General features: G+C 44.6%; 2 protein-coding genes across 9 annotated transcripts in view; one reads left to right on the top strand and one right to left on the bottom strand.

Moving 5' to 3' along the window:
* The window catches only part of pole (polymerase (DNA directed), epsilon), a 29627-nt gene extending 13961 nt beyond the window's left edge, over window positions 1-15666 (bottom strand). The window contains exons 1-22 of the mRNA XM_071353828.1: window positions 15201-15666; window positions 14509-14644; window positions 13922-14002; window positions 13771-13815; window positions 13275-13367; window positions 10590-10744; window positions 10087-10231; window positions 9788-9868; window positions 9449-9556; window positions 7892-8002; window positions 7693-7778; window positions 7433-7552; window positions 7176-7308; window positions 6768-6881; window positions 6464-6676; window positions 6260-6367; window positions 5742-5870; window positions 5513-5615; window positions 1174-1320; window positions 920-1065; window positions 496-644; window positions 246-338 (exon numbers count right to left, since the gene is read on the bottom strand). Of these exons, the coding sequence (XP_071209929.1) occupies window positions 246-338; window positions 496-644; window positions 920-1065; window positions 1174-1320; window positions 5513-5615; window positions 5742-5870; window positions 6260-6367; window positions 6464-6676; window positions 6768-6881; window positions 7176-7308; window positions 7433-7552; window positions 7693-7778; window positions 7892-8002; window positions 9449-9556; window positions 9788-9868; window positions 10087-10231; window positions 10590-10744; window positions 13275-13367; window positions 13771-13815; window positions 13922-14002; window positions 14509-14644; window positions 15201-15268 (2564 nt within the window). The 5' untranslated portion in view covers window positions 15269-15666. The remainder of the gene's footprint in view (window positions 1-245; window positions 339-495; window positions 645-919; window positions 1066-1173; window positions 1321-5512; window positions 5616-5741; window positions 5871-6259; window positions 6368-6463; window positions 6677-6767; window positions 6882-7175; window positions 7309-7432; window positions 7553-7692; window positions 7779-7891; window positions 8003-9448; window positions 9557-9787; window positions 9869-10086; window positions 10232-10589; window positions 10745-13274; window positions 13368-13770; window positions 13816-13921; window positions 14003-14508; window positions 14645-15200) is intronic.
* A 48-nt stretch (window positions 15667-15714) lies between these two features.
* LOC139545734 (acetyl-CoA carboxylase 2-like) overlaps window positions 15715-16833 on the top strand; it is a 42567-nt gene continuing 41448 nt past the window's right edge. For 5 of the 8 annotated variants that reach the window (XM_071353825.1, XM_071353822.1, XM_071353820.1 and 2 more), the window contains exon 1: window positions 16456-16746. The gene's annotated coding sequence lies outside the window, so the exon portion shown is untranslated. Of the gene's footprint in view, window positions 15830-16454; window positions 16747-16833 lie in introns of those variants that run through there. The other 3 variants (XM_071353819.1, XM_071353823.1, XM_071353826.1) reach the window with 3 other exon arrangements.

The raw sequence follows: 16833 nt of genomic DNA, 5'->3' as shown, positions 1-16833 counted from the left end.
TGTGCACATGGACAATTTCTGGGATCTTTTATTTCAGCTCATGAAACATGGGACCAACATGTTGGGTTTATATTTTTGTTCAGTATATAATATTCGCCCCAAAGATTCGCTACATTGGCAAAGTTAGTCACTGTACCCAGCACTACACACAGGTCTCTCTAAAAAAACAAAATCTCCATAACATGAGTGCTAAAAAAGAAAGCATTAAGAGGCCTTCTGTAAGAGGATGGACATCATTAAGTTACCCAATCTGTTCCACGAGCTCTCTGGCCTGGGTGATGATGTTGGCTCCGGTGTAGCACACTATGCCAGCCATCTCCATGGAGTACCAGCGGGCCCTAGTGGAAAGACATGGCAACCACACAAACACAGCAGCACTGTCAACAGGTTGCAAAAAAAATAATTCTACCTACTGAATACAGCCCAGATTATGTTCCATCTCTCGATAAAACGAAATATTCTTCTCTGGGAGGGGGACGCTGCAGCTGCACCTACCCTTTCCTCATGACGTAGCCATAGAAGGAGTTGAGGATGCACTTGTGGGCTAGCTGCAGAGAATCGTAGAGGATCTCCATGTTCTTACAGCGCTTCACCAGGGCAGCGTCACCACTTTCCTGTGCTGCAGACAGTTTCTTCTTCCACACCTGCAGTACCACAGAGGACGGAGGAGAGAGGGGAACACTTAACACGCTACGGACAGGCATAGACGCTGGAATCAGGCTGACAAAAAAATGAGAATGTAGCGACAATAACAGCAAAAAATATCAGAACCAGCACCGCACGGTTCGGGCTGGCACTAGTGTAAAAATGGTATTACTCCCCATGTCAAATGCACACCTTGCGTTGTATGCATGACATCTTTGGGTCTAGTTTCTAGCGGGAGTAGAGTAAATAGGTATGGTAGCTCTTTGGCAAGTACCTTGTGCAGTCCCTTAAACTCGTAGCGGCGGTCTCTGAAGGCTCGCACAGTGTCCACGTAGAAGGAGTTCTCCCTCTGGCAGATGGTGGTGACCCGCTCCTCCAGCTTGGTCTGGCGGACCTTCTTATAGGCCCTCCTGCAGTAGTCTGGGACAGAACAGACAGCGTGCGAATGTCATGAAGATAAGTGAAAAGCACAACAGTAACTCACTGAAAACTTCTGTGCCAATCTAAAAAGATTTCTCCCTCGCTCACCGCCCAGGCGTTTCTTCTCGTGGCGGGCCTGCTCCTCCAGGTTGAGCTCATGGAAGGCCCGCGGCCTGCCGTTAGGGAAGAGCGGAGGAAACTTCTCCGATTCCAGCTGCTGCTGGATGCGGTGGAACTCACTGCGGCTGGCCGGCACTGAAGACAGGGCGGAGCAAGCAGGTGAGCGGGAAGGGAAGAAAGAGGCAATTACAATTAGGGCAATATATTGAATTAATCCAAATTAATTTTGAGCACGATATTCCAAATGCCTGTATTTCAAATCATTTTATTTTTACGAGCGTCTATGTCCGCTTGTTGTCTTTTGGTCTCGTCTCCTTCTGTGCTGCGTGCCCCTTCCCATTAAATCAAATCAAATCAAATCAAATTTTATTAGTCACATACACATGGTTAGCAGATGTTAATGCGAGTGTAGCGAAATGCTTGTGCTTCTAGTTCCGACAATGCAGTAATAACCAACAAGTAATCTAACCTAACAATTCCACAACTACTACCTTATACACACACAAGTGTAAAGGGATAAAGAATATGTACATAAAGATATATGAATGAGTGGTGGTACAGAACGGCATAGGCAAGATGCAGTAGATGGTATAGAGTACGGTATATACATATGAGATGAGTACTGTAGGGTATGTAAACATAAAGTGGCATAGTTTAAAGTGGCTAGTGGTACATGTATTACATAAAGATGGCAAGATGCAGTAGATGATATAGAGTACAGTATATACATATGAGATGGGTAATGTAGGGTATGTAAACATTATATTAAGTGGCATTGTTTAAAGTGGCTAGTGGTACATTTTTACATAATTTCCATCAATTCCCATTTTTAAAGTGGCTGGAGTTGAGTCAGTATGTTGGCAGCGGCCGCTAAATGTTAGTGGTGGCTGTTTAACAGTCTGATGGCCTTGAGATAGAAGCTGTTTTTCAGTCTCTCGGTCCCTGCTTTGATGCACCTGTACTGACCTCGCCTTCTGGATGATAGCGGGGTGAACAGGCAGTGGCTTGGGTGGTTGTTGTCCTTGATGATCTTTATGGCCTTCCTGTGACATCGGGTGGTGTAGGTGTCCTGGAGGGCAGGTAGTTTGCCCCCGGTGATGCGTTCTGCAGACCTCACTACCTGGAGAGCCTTACGGTTGTGGGCGGAGCAGTTGCCGTACCAGGCGGTGATACAGCCCGACAGGATGCTCTCGATTGTGCATCTGTAGAAGTTTGTGAGTGCTTTTGGTGACAAGCCAAATTTCTTCAGCCTCCTGAGGTTGAAGAGGCGCTGCTGCGCCTTCTTCACGACGCTGTCTGTGTGGGTGGACCAATTCAGTTTGTCCGTGATGTGTACACCGAGGAACTTAAAACTTTCCACCTTCTCCACTACTGACCCGTCGATGTGGATAGGGGGGTGCTCCCTCTGCTGTTTCCTGAAGTCCACAATCATCTCCTTTGTTTTGTTGACGTTGAGTGTGAGGTTATTTTCCTGACACCACACTCCGAGGGCCCTCACCTCCTCCCTGTAGGCCGTCTCGTCGTTGTTGGTAATCAAGCCTACCACTGTAGTGTCATCCGCAAACTTGATGATTGAGTTGGAGGCGTGCATGGCCACGCAGTCGTGGGTGAACAGGGAGTACAGGAGAGGGCTCAGAACGCACCCTTGTGGGGCCCCAGTGTTGAGGATCAGCGGGGTGGAGATGTTGTTACCTACCCTCATCACCTGGGGGCGGCCCGTCAGGAAGTCCAGGACCCAGTTGCACAGGGCGGGGTCGAGACCCAGGGTCTCGAGCTTGATGACGAGTTTGGAGGGTACTATGGTGTTAAATGCTGAGCTGTAATCGATGAACAGCATTCTCACATGGGTATTCCTCTTGTCCAGATGGGTTAGGGCAGTGTGCAGTGTGGTTGCGATTGCGTCGTCTGTGGACCTATTGGGTCGGTAAGCAAATTGGAGTGGGTCTAGGGTGTCCGGTAGGGTGGAGGTGATATGGTCCTTGACTAGTCTCTCAAAGCACTTCATGATGACGGAAGTGAGTGCTACGGGGCGGTAGTCGTTTAGCTCAGTTACCTTCGCTTTCTTGGGAACAGGAACAATGGTGGCCCTCTTGAAGCATGTGGGAACAGCAGACTGGGATAAGGATTGATTGAATATGTCCGTAAACACACCAGCCAGCTGGTCTGCGCATGCTCTGAGGACGCGGCTGGGAATGCCGTCTGGGCCTGCAGCCTTGCGAGGGTTAACACGTTTAAATGTTTTACTCACCTCGGCTGCAGTGAAGGAGAGCCCGCAGGTTTTGGTAGGGGGCCGTGTCAGTGGCACTGTATTGTCCTCAAAGCGGGCAAAAAAGTTGTTTAGCCTGTCTGGGAGCAAGACATCCTGGTCCGCGACGGGGCTGGTTTTCTTTTTGTAATCCGTGATTGACTGTAGACCCTGCCACATACCTCTTGTGTCTGAGCTGTTGAATTGCGACATTAACTTGCATGCACGGCACACAAAGCCCCTCCCCCTGCCACTCACAACAACAAAAGATGAGAGAACACTTCTTCCTCTCTGACAAGCCGTTTCAACTCGCCATTTGCATTTGAGGTTTGGTCCAACAGAAAATCGGTCATATGGACACTGAAGATAGGCCACCTGATTTCAACATCTGAACAAAGTGGACAGGCTAGCACGCTGTTCAAACCGTTGGAGACGGACAGAAGGGTGTCCTCATGACAATTCAACTGCTCTACCTTACTAGCTAGCAAATGGATCCAAGTTGGCTAAACTTGAAATATAGAGATTAGCTGGCTACTCACTAGCATGTGGGCTTGTGCTTGAGACACTTAAATGAGACTTTAATTGATTTTCTATAATGCCTGCTACTAGAAGTCATTCATTATTAGTGAATGTGCAGTATGCATGGTTCTGGTTAAATTTGAAACAAAAATTGCGTTTTCATAGACTGAGTTGGAAGCCAGATCAGTGATTATTGAAAAAAAAAAAAAAAAAAAGCATGTTAAACTATTTTGATAAAATTATTAGTGGGTTTTATGGTTGTGGAAGACTTATATTTAGCCTAGGTATAATTTCACAAGCCCTGAATTCATTTGATTATTCCTGAATGTTTTAAATGCAGTGTATTTAAAATTGTACAAAAAGCTTATTTAAAACAATTAAATAGATGTATGGACAATTCACAGCCATATTGCCCAGCCCTAATTACCATTAAAAACAAAAAACTGTTTTAAGTGAGAAGTAGGCATTGGTCTGAAGCCCCCCCCCCCTAAAAAGAGAAGAAATTCACATGGAGCACCAAAATGCCTACTCCACCCATGCTCTACCAAGGTTTTCCAGCACACAGCTTTGACCTACTACAGTAGCTATGTTGGTCTACTGTACTTCAAACAATGTGTATGAAGGTTGCCTAGGATTCAAACAGCTAGCTGCTAATGGCTGAAGTAATTTGTGTAAAAACCTTCCATAACCAAATCCCCCCCCCCCCCTGTTCGTTATTTAACTTTTAGCCATCTTTCAGATGACTGGTGTTAGCTAGTTACAGAGGCTAGCTGCTATACTTTGGGTAAGCACGCTAACGTTAGCTAGGTAAGGCTAGCTAGCCATCTAATTGGTCGACATGAAAAATATGTTAGCATTGTCGGAAATGCTTCAAAAAGGAAGCACATCGTTGGTTCTTAATGGACAGAAATGGGCACGTGAGAGCGATAAATGATCAAAATGTAAGAAACTATTGCACCTACAAATTTAGTCAATCCAACATGTTTTATGTCAAATGGTCACTTCATGGACACTATAGTCTTGTTTTAATCCGACGACTGGAATATGAGCTAGGTGGGTGCACATTCTTTTTCTGAAAACTACCTTGTTAAAATTCCAGTATGTGGTTCTTGGTAACGACCGGATAGCTAATGATGAAAGGTTTGTTGTGTACCTCCAATTTTTAAAATTTAACTAGGCAAGTCAGTTAAGAACAAATTCTTATTTACAATGACGGCTTAGGAACAGTGGGTTAACGACAGATTTTTACCGTGTCAGCTCGGGGATTCGATCTAGCAACCGTTTGGTTACTAGCCCACCGCTTTAACCACCTGCCGCCCCCAATCAAGTTGATTCGCAAATTTTCATCGACATTGGTGTCATATTGGCTTGGATACAATGGTAGGTAGATATGAATTTAACATTGCGCTTCAGCCAATGCCATACCATTGTGACAAGTTACATCTCTGAAAAAGACTGTCTCTAAAGCAAAGCAAGGGCTTAGGGTGACACTGGTACAGCAGCAGAAAACAGAAGTCAGTCTAAAAAGAGCTGACCTCCGCAACACACACTACAGGAACTTACTGATCTCCCCCCTCCATTGCCAGCTCATCTTCCTCTGACAGTTGGCCCCCGGCTTGTTGAAATCGCAGGCAGCACACGTGGCCTCGTCAACCATAGCAGAGGGCTGAGGAAGAGAAAGGGAACAGAACAGTGTTACTTTCTGGAGCGTTGCCAGACCAAGTCCTTCGAAATGTCGCATGCAATAACGGGAGCATCCATTTTTGACGCGCAAGCATCATGTGTAGTTTACCTGCAGGCGGTTGGTGAGGATGATGTTGGGGTACATGGCCGCCACGTCCAGATGGTAGATGAGTGGACACTCGATCCTGTTGGGGACCTCCTTCAAAGAGATGAGCTTCTTCTTGATCTCGTCACACACCTGCAGACAGGGCAGATGATGATTCATGGAAAGTACAGCATTTCATTGCGGAGAAAAGAGAGAGAATGTATTTTCCATTTACACGCACACTATGGGGGTCAATTCTAACTTCCCCCTTTCTTTAGGGGAACATTTTGACTTTGACAATAAGAAAGTGGATGGTGTTTTGTGGCCCGAGATTGTACATCAAGAGAAGTTGGTAAAGCTATAGATGTCACCGTTTTTAAATGTAAGGAGACGTAGGTTGATGGCATGATAACGGGTGGACCACAATGGAAACAAGTCTGACTTTTTGTCTATATAATCCTCTGCAATTTTGGTACATGTATTCGTTGGCCTGGTGTGGCTTCTTTATGTACTGTATTTTAAATCGTTAAATCAAATCAAACCTCGTTGAAGTTGGTGACTTGCTCCAGGGGAATCTTCTCCTCCTCCTCGATGGCGTGACGCAGCGTTTCCTCCACCCGCTGAAGCAGGAAGTCGAATGCCGCCGGATTCTGTCCAACACACCAGAAAGAAAACCGTGTCAACAAAACACGTAAACTAAATACCTACACAGGCAAATAACAGACTGGGCTCGAGCAGTGCCATACCATTTTGAAGCGGCAGGGGATGTCGCTGCGGAACACGCCGGACTCCAGGGCCTCCACGTGACCCCCCACGTAGGTCTCAGAGTCCATGACGTGGCCATCGTCTGTCAGCTTGTTGAACACCTGCTCCTGCTTGTTGGGGAAGACGATGTTGGCATGATAGGCCTGCACCATGAGCAGCGCCTCACACAGGGTCCCCGAACCCTTACGCAGCACCTGCACACACAACCACACACACCAGTGAGCAATAGTCCAATCCCACCACCCCATTGTCCATGTTTCAACTGACAAACTGATAGAGACAAACCTCATCTGGCTCCATAGGGATGATGGTGCAAAGAGCAAAGATGAAGGGGTGGACATACTTCATGTAAAGATAATACGTGGCCACGGCATCCGACACAGAGTAAGTGGCCAGAGTCTGGGGACACAGCCATGAGAAAACCAGTCAGACAACCAACCTGCATCACATCTACACCCACAACTTGGACTCGTTTCCTCCATTCCTTGCAACCTCTCTACATGCCTCCTTCTCAAAATACACTGGAGAATGAGGCCCGAGAAGGGGAGGGACCTTGGACCTTCTCCTCCAATACGATTGAGAAAGCGGCGAGGAGATTGGATATCAGGACTCACGAGAAAGACATTGAGATAGGCCCTAGCTCACCACTTCTAAAAGCGGTTTGTTTGTGTCTCCCAGAATGCACCAGCTGACCTGTGACTCCTCTGTGGCCATGCGGCACATCTCCTCGGGGTCCAGCTCCACTGGGTCATAGCCCAGCTTGGCCTTGGCCGCCGCCTTGAGGTTGTGACTGCCCACCGGCAGGTAGCTGTCACGCTTCACCCACCTGGCACACACAGACAGAGGTGGGTTAGTCAGTTTGTGTTAGTGTGCGCGTATCATTATTTGTGTAGGTACAACACCACACAGATAGCGAGGCACTGTATTATGAGATGCATGGTGGCCCTTACCTAAAGGCGTCCATGTGGATGGCCTGGCTAGCCCTGTACTCGCCCTGGTTGTCCTTCTGGAAGCCAATCTCTCTGTACATGTTCAGGCCGTGGTGGGCAGCCCTGGTCTCCACAAAGGGCCTTTTGGAGGGGAGAAGTGGAAGAGGGAAAGAGAGAAGATGAGGCAAGGGGTGGGCGGGGGTCAGTTGAGCACAGTTAACCAAACTAAGTTCAGTTGATCAAAGAGTTGATCGGTTGATCCGTCCCCCAGACCGACTCACCAATCGAAAAAGTCTCCGTTGTAGGTGACAAAGATTTCGGGCTTGGTTTCTTGGACGTGCTCGAACCATCGCTGAATGAGACCCGCCTACAAGCACAGAACACAGCATGTCATCAAGTATGTATGTCTTTATATTGTACGCATTTATGTATGCCCGTAGGTGTTTACTTGTCTTTCGTTATTGATGCTCCCCTCCTTACCTCGTCAGGCTCATTGAATACAGTGAAGGGTCCCTCGTACTCTGGCTTAGGGGTGAACTCAAAGTCCTCAATGTCCTCAGAGACAATCTCTCGGTTTGTGATCAGGTAGCCCTGGCAGGAATCATGAACAGTTAAGACATCAGTTAAAGGAGCAGACAGGAAATCCAGAGCTCCAGATTAGGACTGAAAATGGGACATCCTCATAGTAGATCGGGATGTGCTGTTGTGCTGTACAGCCAACTCCTATGGTCGTTGTTAACGACAACTAAGATACAGGGATGCAAACTGCTGAGGGCCCAAAAAGGCGACACTTTTGTTGGGCACTGAAACATGCAACAACAAAAAATCCCTGCTAGGTGGAAATGCAGGTTTTAACTAATTAAACAACAAAGAATATGATCTACATGATCCGTCACTGTGTGTAAAATGAAAAGTGGTTCATGTGAACCTAACTCACAGCAAAAAAAATGTAAAGAAAGCAATCCAACTTTACAGCAAATGAGAAGAAAAAAACAATACACTAATATTGCAGTTAGCCATGACAGCCTTTACAATAGAACACTTGTGACCACACACACACACACACATCTAAATATTGCACTTAGGAAAAAAACATCTTAAAGTAGAAATAGAATGAAACAAACAGGCATTCTATTTTTGCTCTATTATAGTGGCCACTATAGTAGACATCGATCAAGTCCACAAGGCTACGTGTGTAAAAATAACATTCACTGAGTAAATTTTTTAATACTCCCCCTCACTCACAAAGTGGTAGTGTCCAGTTCAACACAACAAAAGCATTATCTTTGGGCTACACTGCACATTATTAGATTGTACACTTCCTGCCTGTGGACATCTGTTCTACAATGTGCCAGCAGAGCATGATACCCCTTTTTGGCATAATTTCTCTCTTTCAGGCAGAGAGCACACCTGGCATACCCCTTTTTATCCACTGTATTGAAAATTGAGAAAAAGGTTAAGTGTGTGGTGTTCCTTTCACCATACTGTCATCCAGTATAAACCAGGCCCAGCTCCAGCTACACCTGATCCCTGAATCCACTTGCTTAACAAGGAAAGTCTCCTTTTCACCTAATTCTCTAATTCTGAAAATTAACCACATACTGTAGAGGGGAAACAGTTTGTTAGCTAGTTAACAATTCAGATTGCCAGGGTCCAGTGGGCAACTATAGTATTCGCGTTAAAGCTTGAGGAAGGGCAAGGAGTTGTATACCAGTTAATACTATAGCGCATTGGTTAGGTTAATAATGTTAGCTCATCTGATGTTGCAACGTTAGCTAGCTAACGTTAGCTGTCTTCCTTTATTAGCAAGCTAATTCTCACACCATAAACTCAATTATTTGATCAGATAAGTTGGCTAATGTTGCTCAAAATTTCTCTCCCCCCAAACTTCTCTCATCGGATCTGCACGAATCACGTAGGTCACCCCTTTTGGATTCAAAACGGCGAATTTAGCCGAAAGGTGACCAGTTTGCATCCCTGAAGATAGCGGGTTTGTAATGTCTTGCCAAATCCTGAGAGCAGGCTGGTCCAACATACCTGTCCGTCGATCATGTAGGATATCATCATAATCTGGTCCGTTTCTGCATCAGGGAATTTCAGAGGAAGCTTGGTGGTCTCTATGTCAAAGGCCAGCACAACTGGGTCCTGAGAAACAGGGAAACAAAATCACAACTACAAACACTGCTAGGACCGTCAGTCAGATTGTGAGTTCGGTCAATTAAACTATACAAATTGAGATATAGAGAAAGACCATGGTTATCTTGACAAAAAGAAACCTGGATGGCTCAATGAAAATCCCAAACAACTGGAAATCAATTTAAAACGTCAGATAGATGGCCATCAGGCATAAGTAGAAGAAAAAATATATGTTCTTACTGGTCGTTCCACCAGGTCGCTTCTCAGTATGATCTCCGGAGGGTATGCACTACCCCTGTACCGAACGTTGTACCAGTGAGCCTAGGGAAGAAAAAAAAAAAATCTGAACGGTAAGTCTTTATAGGGGATTACTGGGGAGAGAAAGCCCATGATTCCACTGAGCATCCACTGCCTAGACTGGTCCCAGATCGGTTTGTTCTGTCTGGCCAACTCCAATGGTCATTGTGGCGAGACAACACAAAAAGGATCTGGGAGCCCGGGCTATCCATTGGCCAAGCAGGAAGGTCAAAAGCCCTTACCACGTGGATCTTAAGGTCGATGGACAGGCGCATGTGGTAAGGCACGTCGTACTCTCTCATGTCCACTATGTTGTCCATCTGGTCGGAGGTTTTCTTGGACATGCCATCTTCATCCGCTGCCGAGACACTGCCTCCTGCCAACGCACTGATGAGCAGAGAGCTCGTCAAAAACGTATAGAAAGACCCAGAATAGTCGAATTTCAAGATGATACTGTACTACCGCACTCCACATCACAGTAACACTTTATTTCACAGCCTGTGAGGTATTTACCGAGAAACTACACGGTAACACCATAATGAATACCCAAGAATTACTATATTGTAACAAATATCAGGAGGTAACAATTTTTACCACAAAGTTATTAACTCTTAAAGACTTTCAAATGATTACCAGAAAGTACTACATTTTACCAAGTATTATCACATTAAATACTGGATTTAAAAAAAGTGTCAATAGGGCTGTAAAATAAAATGTTTACCAAAATCACACTGAGATACTGTACCTTGATAACATTGAGGTGTAGGTATCGTTGGACTTCTCCCTCTCCCGATTCTTGCGCACCGCCGGCGAGATCTCCCGTTTGACCTTCATGAGGTCATCCACAGTGTTGAATGAAAGCTTGATGTAGCTCCTCTTTAGTCCCACCAGGTGATTGGGCTATGGAGAAAACATATGTCGACATGGTTATCCTACAGTAATACTGGATGCCATCTCCCAGAGGTCAATGTCTGAGAGTGGACGTGGTTGACGTCATCACGTTTTACGATATAAAACCCAGTGTGTTCACGCTAGAGACGTCCTGCTGAGGCGTAACAGACTGAATCTGCCGGTATTAGCCATTAGCCTATGTGGTAGACATGCGCCTGTTAGCGCATGCGTTTGTCAGAGACGACAGGATGACGAAAAGCCCAAACAGTTTGAGCTAGAAACTATTTGGACCCTTACAAATGCAAACATATTTTCTGTTTTGCTCTACGACGCCCACAAACTTCACGGGAATTGTCTCAAGTTGCCGACGTCCCAACTCCAAACAGGTCTCCTCACAAATAGCCTGAGCAGTTTGAGCTACCAACTAATATCAAAATAATAATCGAAAGCTAAAACCCACGAACACTAAAGTGTTCTCCATTTTGCTCTACGACGACCCCACAACCTTCACATTCACATTTATTCACATTTATTCCACACATCTGACTTCCCCTTAACCTCCTGAGCAACCAGTAAACATTCTCCTGTTTCGAGTTTGTCACGTCCTCTGCATCTATTTTGCTGTTATGGTGTTCTGAATTTGTTATAACCAATTTATTGATGTGATTATGATATGCTATAGGTTAGGCCCTATTGGTCATGTGTCACATAAATAGAGCAAGGGTTGAGGGAATAGGGAATGTTTTTCCTAAACAAATGAGGGATTTCGGTAACAGAACTTTTCAGTCAGAAATGGGTGTAATTACTGTTGATGTTCTCTGGTGGTCGGTACAGCAGGAAGGAGAGTGAGACAACGGGTGCTAGTCACACAGTCAATCACTATCAATAAAAAATATTGAAAATCTGAGCCCAGCCCGGCACAATCAAATCAATTGCGGTCGAACTCCCTCTAGTCATTTGTGTGTCTTAATTATTTCGTCAAACAGTGCACTTAAACCATCAGACAAGCTCAGTGCATATGGTTGATTTGATTAAAACACACAAGATGTGTCTATACAGTCCATTCAGAAAGTATTCAGACCCCTTGACTTTTTACACATTTTGTTACGTTACAGCCTTATTCTTGCTATGAGACTTTTGGGCTCCCGAGTGGTGCAGAGGTCTAAGGCACTGCATCTCAGTGCTTGAGGCGTCACTACAGACACCATAGTTCGAATCCAGGCTGTATCACAACCGGCCGTGATTGGGAGTCCCATAGGGACTATGGGCAAGCGCACAATTGACCCAGCTTCGTCTGGGTTTGGCCGGTGTAGGCCGTCATTCTAAATAAGAATTTGATCTTAACTGACTTGCCTAGTTAAACAAAGGTTAAATGAAATAATAAAAAGGAGAATTTTTTTAATGAAATAAATAAAAATCCTCATCAATCTGCACACAATAACCCACAACTACAATGCGGAAAAAAACTGGTTTTTAGACATTTATGCTAATTTATTAAACATAAAAACAGAAATACCTTATTTACATAAGTATTCAGACCCTTTGCTCTGAGACTCTAAATTGAGCTCAGATGCATTTTGTTTCTATATAAGGTCCCACAGTTGACAATGTATGTCAGAGCGAAAACCAAAGCCTCTTCTCAGTAAAAGGCACATGAAATCCGGCTTGGAGTTTGCCAAAAGGCACCTAAGACTCTCAGACCATGCGAAACAAGATTCTCTGGTCTGATGAAACCAAGATTGAAGTCTTGTCTTTGACAATTCCCTGAATGTCCTTGAGTGGCCCAGCCAGAGCCTGGACTTGAACCCTATCGAACATCTCTGGAGAGACCTGAAAATAGCTGTGCAGCGACGCTTCACTCGTTAGGTTACCTGGTACTGAGCAGTAAAATAAATGACTGAAAATGAATAGGTTTTTTGGGACCAGGGTAACACATGTAACTCGTTTGGCTCTACTTGAGATGCTCGACGCGCTGCAAGACCCCTCCTTAATGGATATCAAGAAGATACAAACCCACGCGGATGCTTGAAAGACAAACGAGAAGAGACAAATCACATACTGTTTACCTAAAAACTAACTAGTTTTTAGTTTCCCTTTTTATCTGTGGACTAATAGTCGGAGTAGAGACAGACACGATTTTGTATGACTCTGGTTAAAAATTCTACAAAGAATTAGCTAAGAGGACCATATGCATGTGAGGTAAAATAAAATAACAACCCAATGTTCATCCAGAACAAACTAGGTAGCAACTGCTAGCTAGCTAAATGTCCATGAATCTTTCATATGTGTTTCAACCTGCCCTGAAATTAATAGAATTGATTCACACTTGATTTTGGTACTTAACATGCGTGTCATGATCACGTCTGGTGGGGATAGACAAAATGATAATGCACGTGTGGGGCCGGTCTAGCCATGGTTAGACTCAAGAGGGTTAATGCAATTTCACATTTTAAGAATGATCAGATGAGCTCAATGACTGTATAGGTCCATTATTCCGTGACTTATCTTTTTCTAAATGGGCTATGGTTTGGTTTCTCACCAGATCCAGGTCCTCCTTAGGGAGCATCTCCAGCTTCGCCACCTTCCCTTGGAACTTCTTGGACAAGAATGAGATGACTTCTCTCTCACAGTTCTGGATGGGGCACACAGGTGGTCGACGTTGTCATTCATATGAGAAGTAATAAAGCCTGTTCATTTTAAAACGAGTACCTGGTCATCCTGGTCATGTAGGGTGCCGTCTTTCGGATGGGACGTTAAACGGGTGTCCTGACTCTCTGAGGTCATTAAAGATCCCATGGCACTTATCGTAAGAGTAGGGGTGTTAACCCCGGTGTCCTGGCTAAAATTCCCAATCTGGCCCTCAAAACCACCATGGTCACCTAATAATCCCCAGTTTACAATTGGCTCATTCATCCCCCTCCTCTCCCCTGTAACTATTCCCCAGGTCGTTGCTGCAAATGAGAACGTGTTCTCAGTCAACTTACCTGGTAAAATAACGGTAAAATAAATAAATAAATAAAAAATCCCTAACTTACCTTTTTAGTGGCTATGTAGAAATAGGGCTTAAAGGGGAGGGGTACCTACAACAAAAGGAAAGAGAAAAAGAAGGATGAGATTGCAGCAGCTGAACATCGCCATTGTGATCAGTCTTGCACTAGTGTTTATATCAGGTGCTCAGATCCTCACCTTGAACCTGCTGCCATCTTCCTGGATGAAATAATAGTCCACAGCGCTGACCATCCGTTTGTCATCGTCCAGAATCTCTGTCTGAGATGGGAACAGGAGGATTAGATACTGACAATAGTCACATTAAGATGAGATGATCAAGCCTTGCTAAAACATTTCTTCAATTCAGGCACAAGACTTGTATTATAAATACTGTATCATCAGGACAGTGACCTTATTTGTCTATGTAAGCCTAAGAAAGAGTCTTCCACAATGCAATCCCCAATTTGGCGCGGCAGTGGTTAGAGCGTTGGGCCAGTAACCGAAAGGTTGGTGGATCGAATTCCCGAGCTGACATGGTACAAATCTGTTGTTCTGCCCCTGAACAAGGCAGGGGCAGAACGTTCCCCAATAGGCCGTCAGTGTAAATAAGAATTTGTTCTTAACTGACTTGCCTAGTTAAATAAAGGTTAAACAAATATATACAAATAAAACTATCATAAAAATAGCACATGAAATACATAAAGCTAAATGACAGGAGGTCCAACTTAAGGGCATCCTGATCATCTGCTTTCCAGAGCCCACTATGGTCTGTGTGGTTGACCTACAGGGTGCATGTTGATGAGCCAGCCAGTCTTCTCTCCTGGGTCCTTCATCCTCTCGAATCCGAAGCGGGTGTCCATCTCGTCGGTGAACTGGCTGCGCTCCAGCCGGATAGCAGCCGACATGGATGACCGGTCATCCCTACAGAGGAGAATACATAACATCAGAAATAATGCTACATACCGTACATAACAGTGTGACTGTTTTGTGTATGTGTAATTAACTAACTAGTTAACTATTCATTTAGCCACGCAGCAGGGCTGGGGTCATTTCGAATTGAAGGCAGTCAACTCAGTAAGGGATTTTAATTCAACATAACTTCTACTCCTAAGTTATTTGAGACGTCATTGTCATCATTTCAAATGGACCCCAGCCTAGCATCTAAAAAGGGATTAAATCGTTTATTGTTCATTGCTCAGCGATTCTCCAGTCAGAACCGTCTACAATTTTATGAATGTAACTTTAGCAGCATGTCCCGCTCTGAAACTAGCTATCAGGTACCAATTCTTAAATATATATAAAAGAATGATGTACAGGCTCGCACGCTGTCGCTATGGAATGCCCTTAGATCTTGTCTCTTTAAGTAAGTAATTAATCAGAGGTCTAATATTGGGCTAACCCCAGCCCTGCTAAGCAGAGATGTTTTGTTGACATGTGAATTGAAACTTGCATGCAGCCATTTCAGGCATTGACTTACTGTTGATTGTCCTGGTCACCCCCTTGTCCTCTCTCTGACTTGTACCGTCCACTGTTTTGTAAAACCATCTTGGACGGGATTCTGTGGGTAACGTGACCAAAAAAAAGTCACTTGCATTCAGTGAAAAGTAGTTTGAGAGAGATATGCAAATCCACCTCGCAAGTGATAGATACAGCTAACGTTAGCTAGATAACTGTTAGCTAACGTCGTTAGTTGCCACGCAAAACTGCTGACTGTGTTGAAAACACAAAATATAAAACTGCTCGCGAACATTTGCAAATGGTTGGCATATGGCTAATAACTTCTCTCTGTACACCCAACTGAAAATCTAAAACTTTGTCGTTCAAATTCTCATTAGATAGCTAGCCTAGCAGGCTTTGACAGACGTCGGTGTTGTTCTTTGCAAGTCAGAATTTGGCGCGGTTCTCTCATCTTGCCGCGAGAATGTCTTGGGAGTGGTCAAGTCCACGTCTCTGCGGATGCCCCGCCTTTTGGGTGGTACTTCACAAGCCCTTCCCTCTCCTCGCCCCTTTGAAATGTAGCAACTCGGGTAGGTTCAGTTCGCTTGGACGTTTGCTACGTTACTGGACGACACATTTCCCCCAAAACGTTCTTGAACAGACTTTGAGGTATGTTTACTCCATTCGGTGGATGTGCTGGGGTTTGGCTTGAGCAATGATTGAGGTATTTTTAAAGGGCAGAGGTGCATTTTCAAACCACAACTGAACCCCTCCCTGCTTTTCAACTGGTCGTTCAGTACAGCACTCCTTGTTCTATTACGTGTTTGTGTAATGAACGCAGCCCTGCTGCCGAAAATAATTTTCACACAGTAGGGCCATTGTTTTTTATACAGGTAGTGAAATCAACTCACAAAATCCATGCATTTCATCCAGGCAATACTAGATGTAGACAACTTCAGACATCTGCCCCTTTAGAATAAGGATGTATCATTGATTGATGGCAATATTGTTTGGCATAATGGCTACAAGTTTTTAATTGAGTCACTAATGAAAAACTGATTATTTTAGTGACAAACCAAAACTATTTTTAGCAGCACAACACCACATAGCGAGCTAAACATGTTGCAGATTCGATGATGTTGAGCCGCGGGTCGCCGTCTATGGCCCGTGACATTAACGATAATCGAATCCCCTCAGTAACTATGCCAACAATCGCGACACCGAACCTCAGATTTATTACGTTAGCCCACTAACTAGAAATAAATATACTCTTGTCGAATACATGAATCATGCCAACGTGAGCATGCGATGTAGCTAGATATAATAATAATAATAATAGACAGTAAGATGTGTACTCTTTAACACCGTTTACTCAAAACGAAAAACGTTTTGTAACAAAAACGAGAGGTTCAATTGGACAAATTCAGGTAGGTCCCGCCCTGTTTCGTTCGGTCGTTCCAGTTTCTCTGTTTTGCTTCCGTTTGGTTCTGAAACGGTAAACGGTTTATCTGTTGCACGCGTGGGGCTAGTCGACATCACAATTGTAAGCATCAACACGCTCAATAAGGCTGCAATGGACGGTAGAGGTAAGCCTACAACTATTAGTTAACTAGCTACAGTACTGAACTAACCTTAGTCATCGGTCAGTAGTTGGCTCTCAAAAACGCTGTAAG

The sequence above is a fragment of the Salvelinus alpinus genome, chromosome 19 (genome assembly GCF_045679555.1).
Source record: "Salvelinus alpinus chromosome 19, SLU_Salpinus.1, whole genome shotgun sequence".
In the NCBI taxonomy this organism is placed as follows: Eukaryota; Metazoa; Chordata; class Actinopteri; order Salmoniformes; family Salmonidae; genus Salvelinus; species Salvelinus alpinus.
Note: the sequence above shows the minus strand (reverse complement) of the source record. Positions and strands in the feature narration are given on the sequence as shown.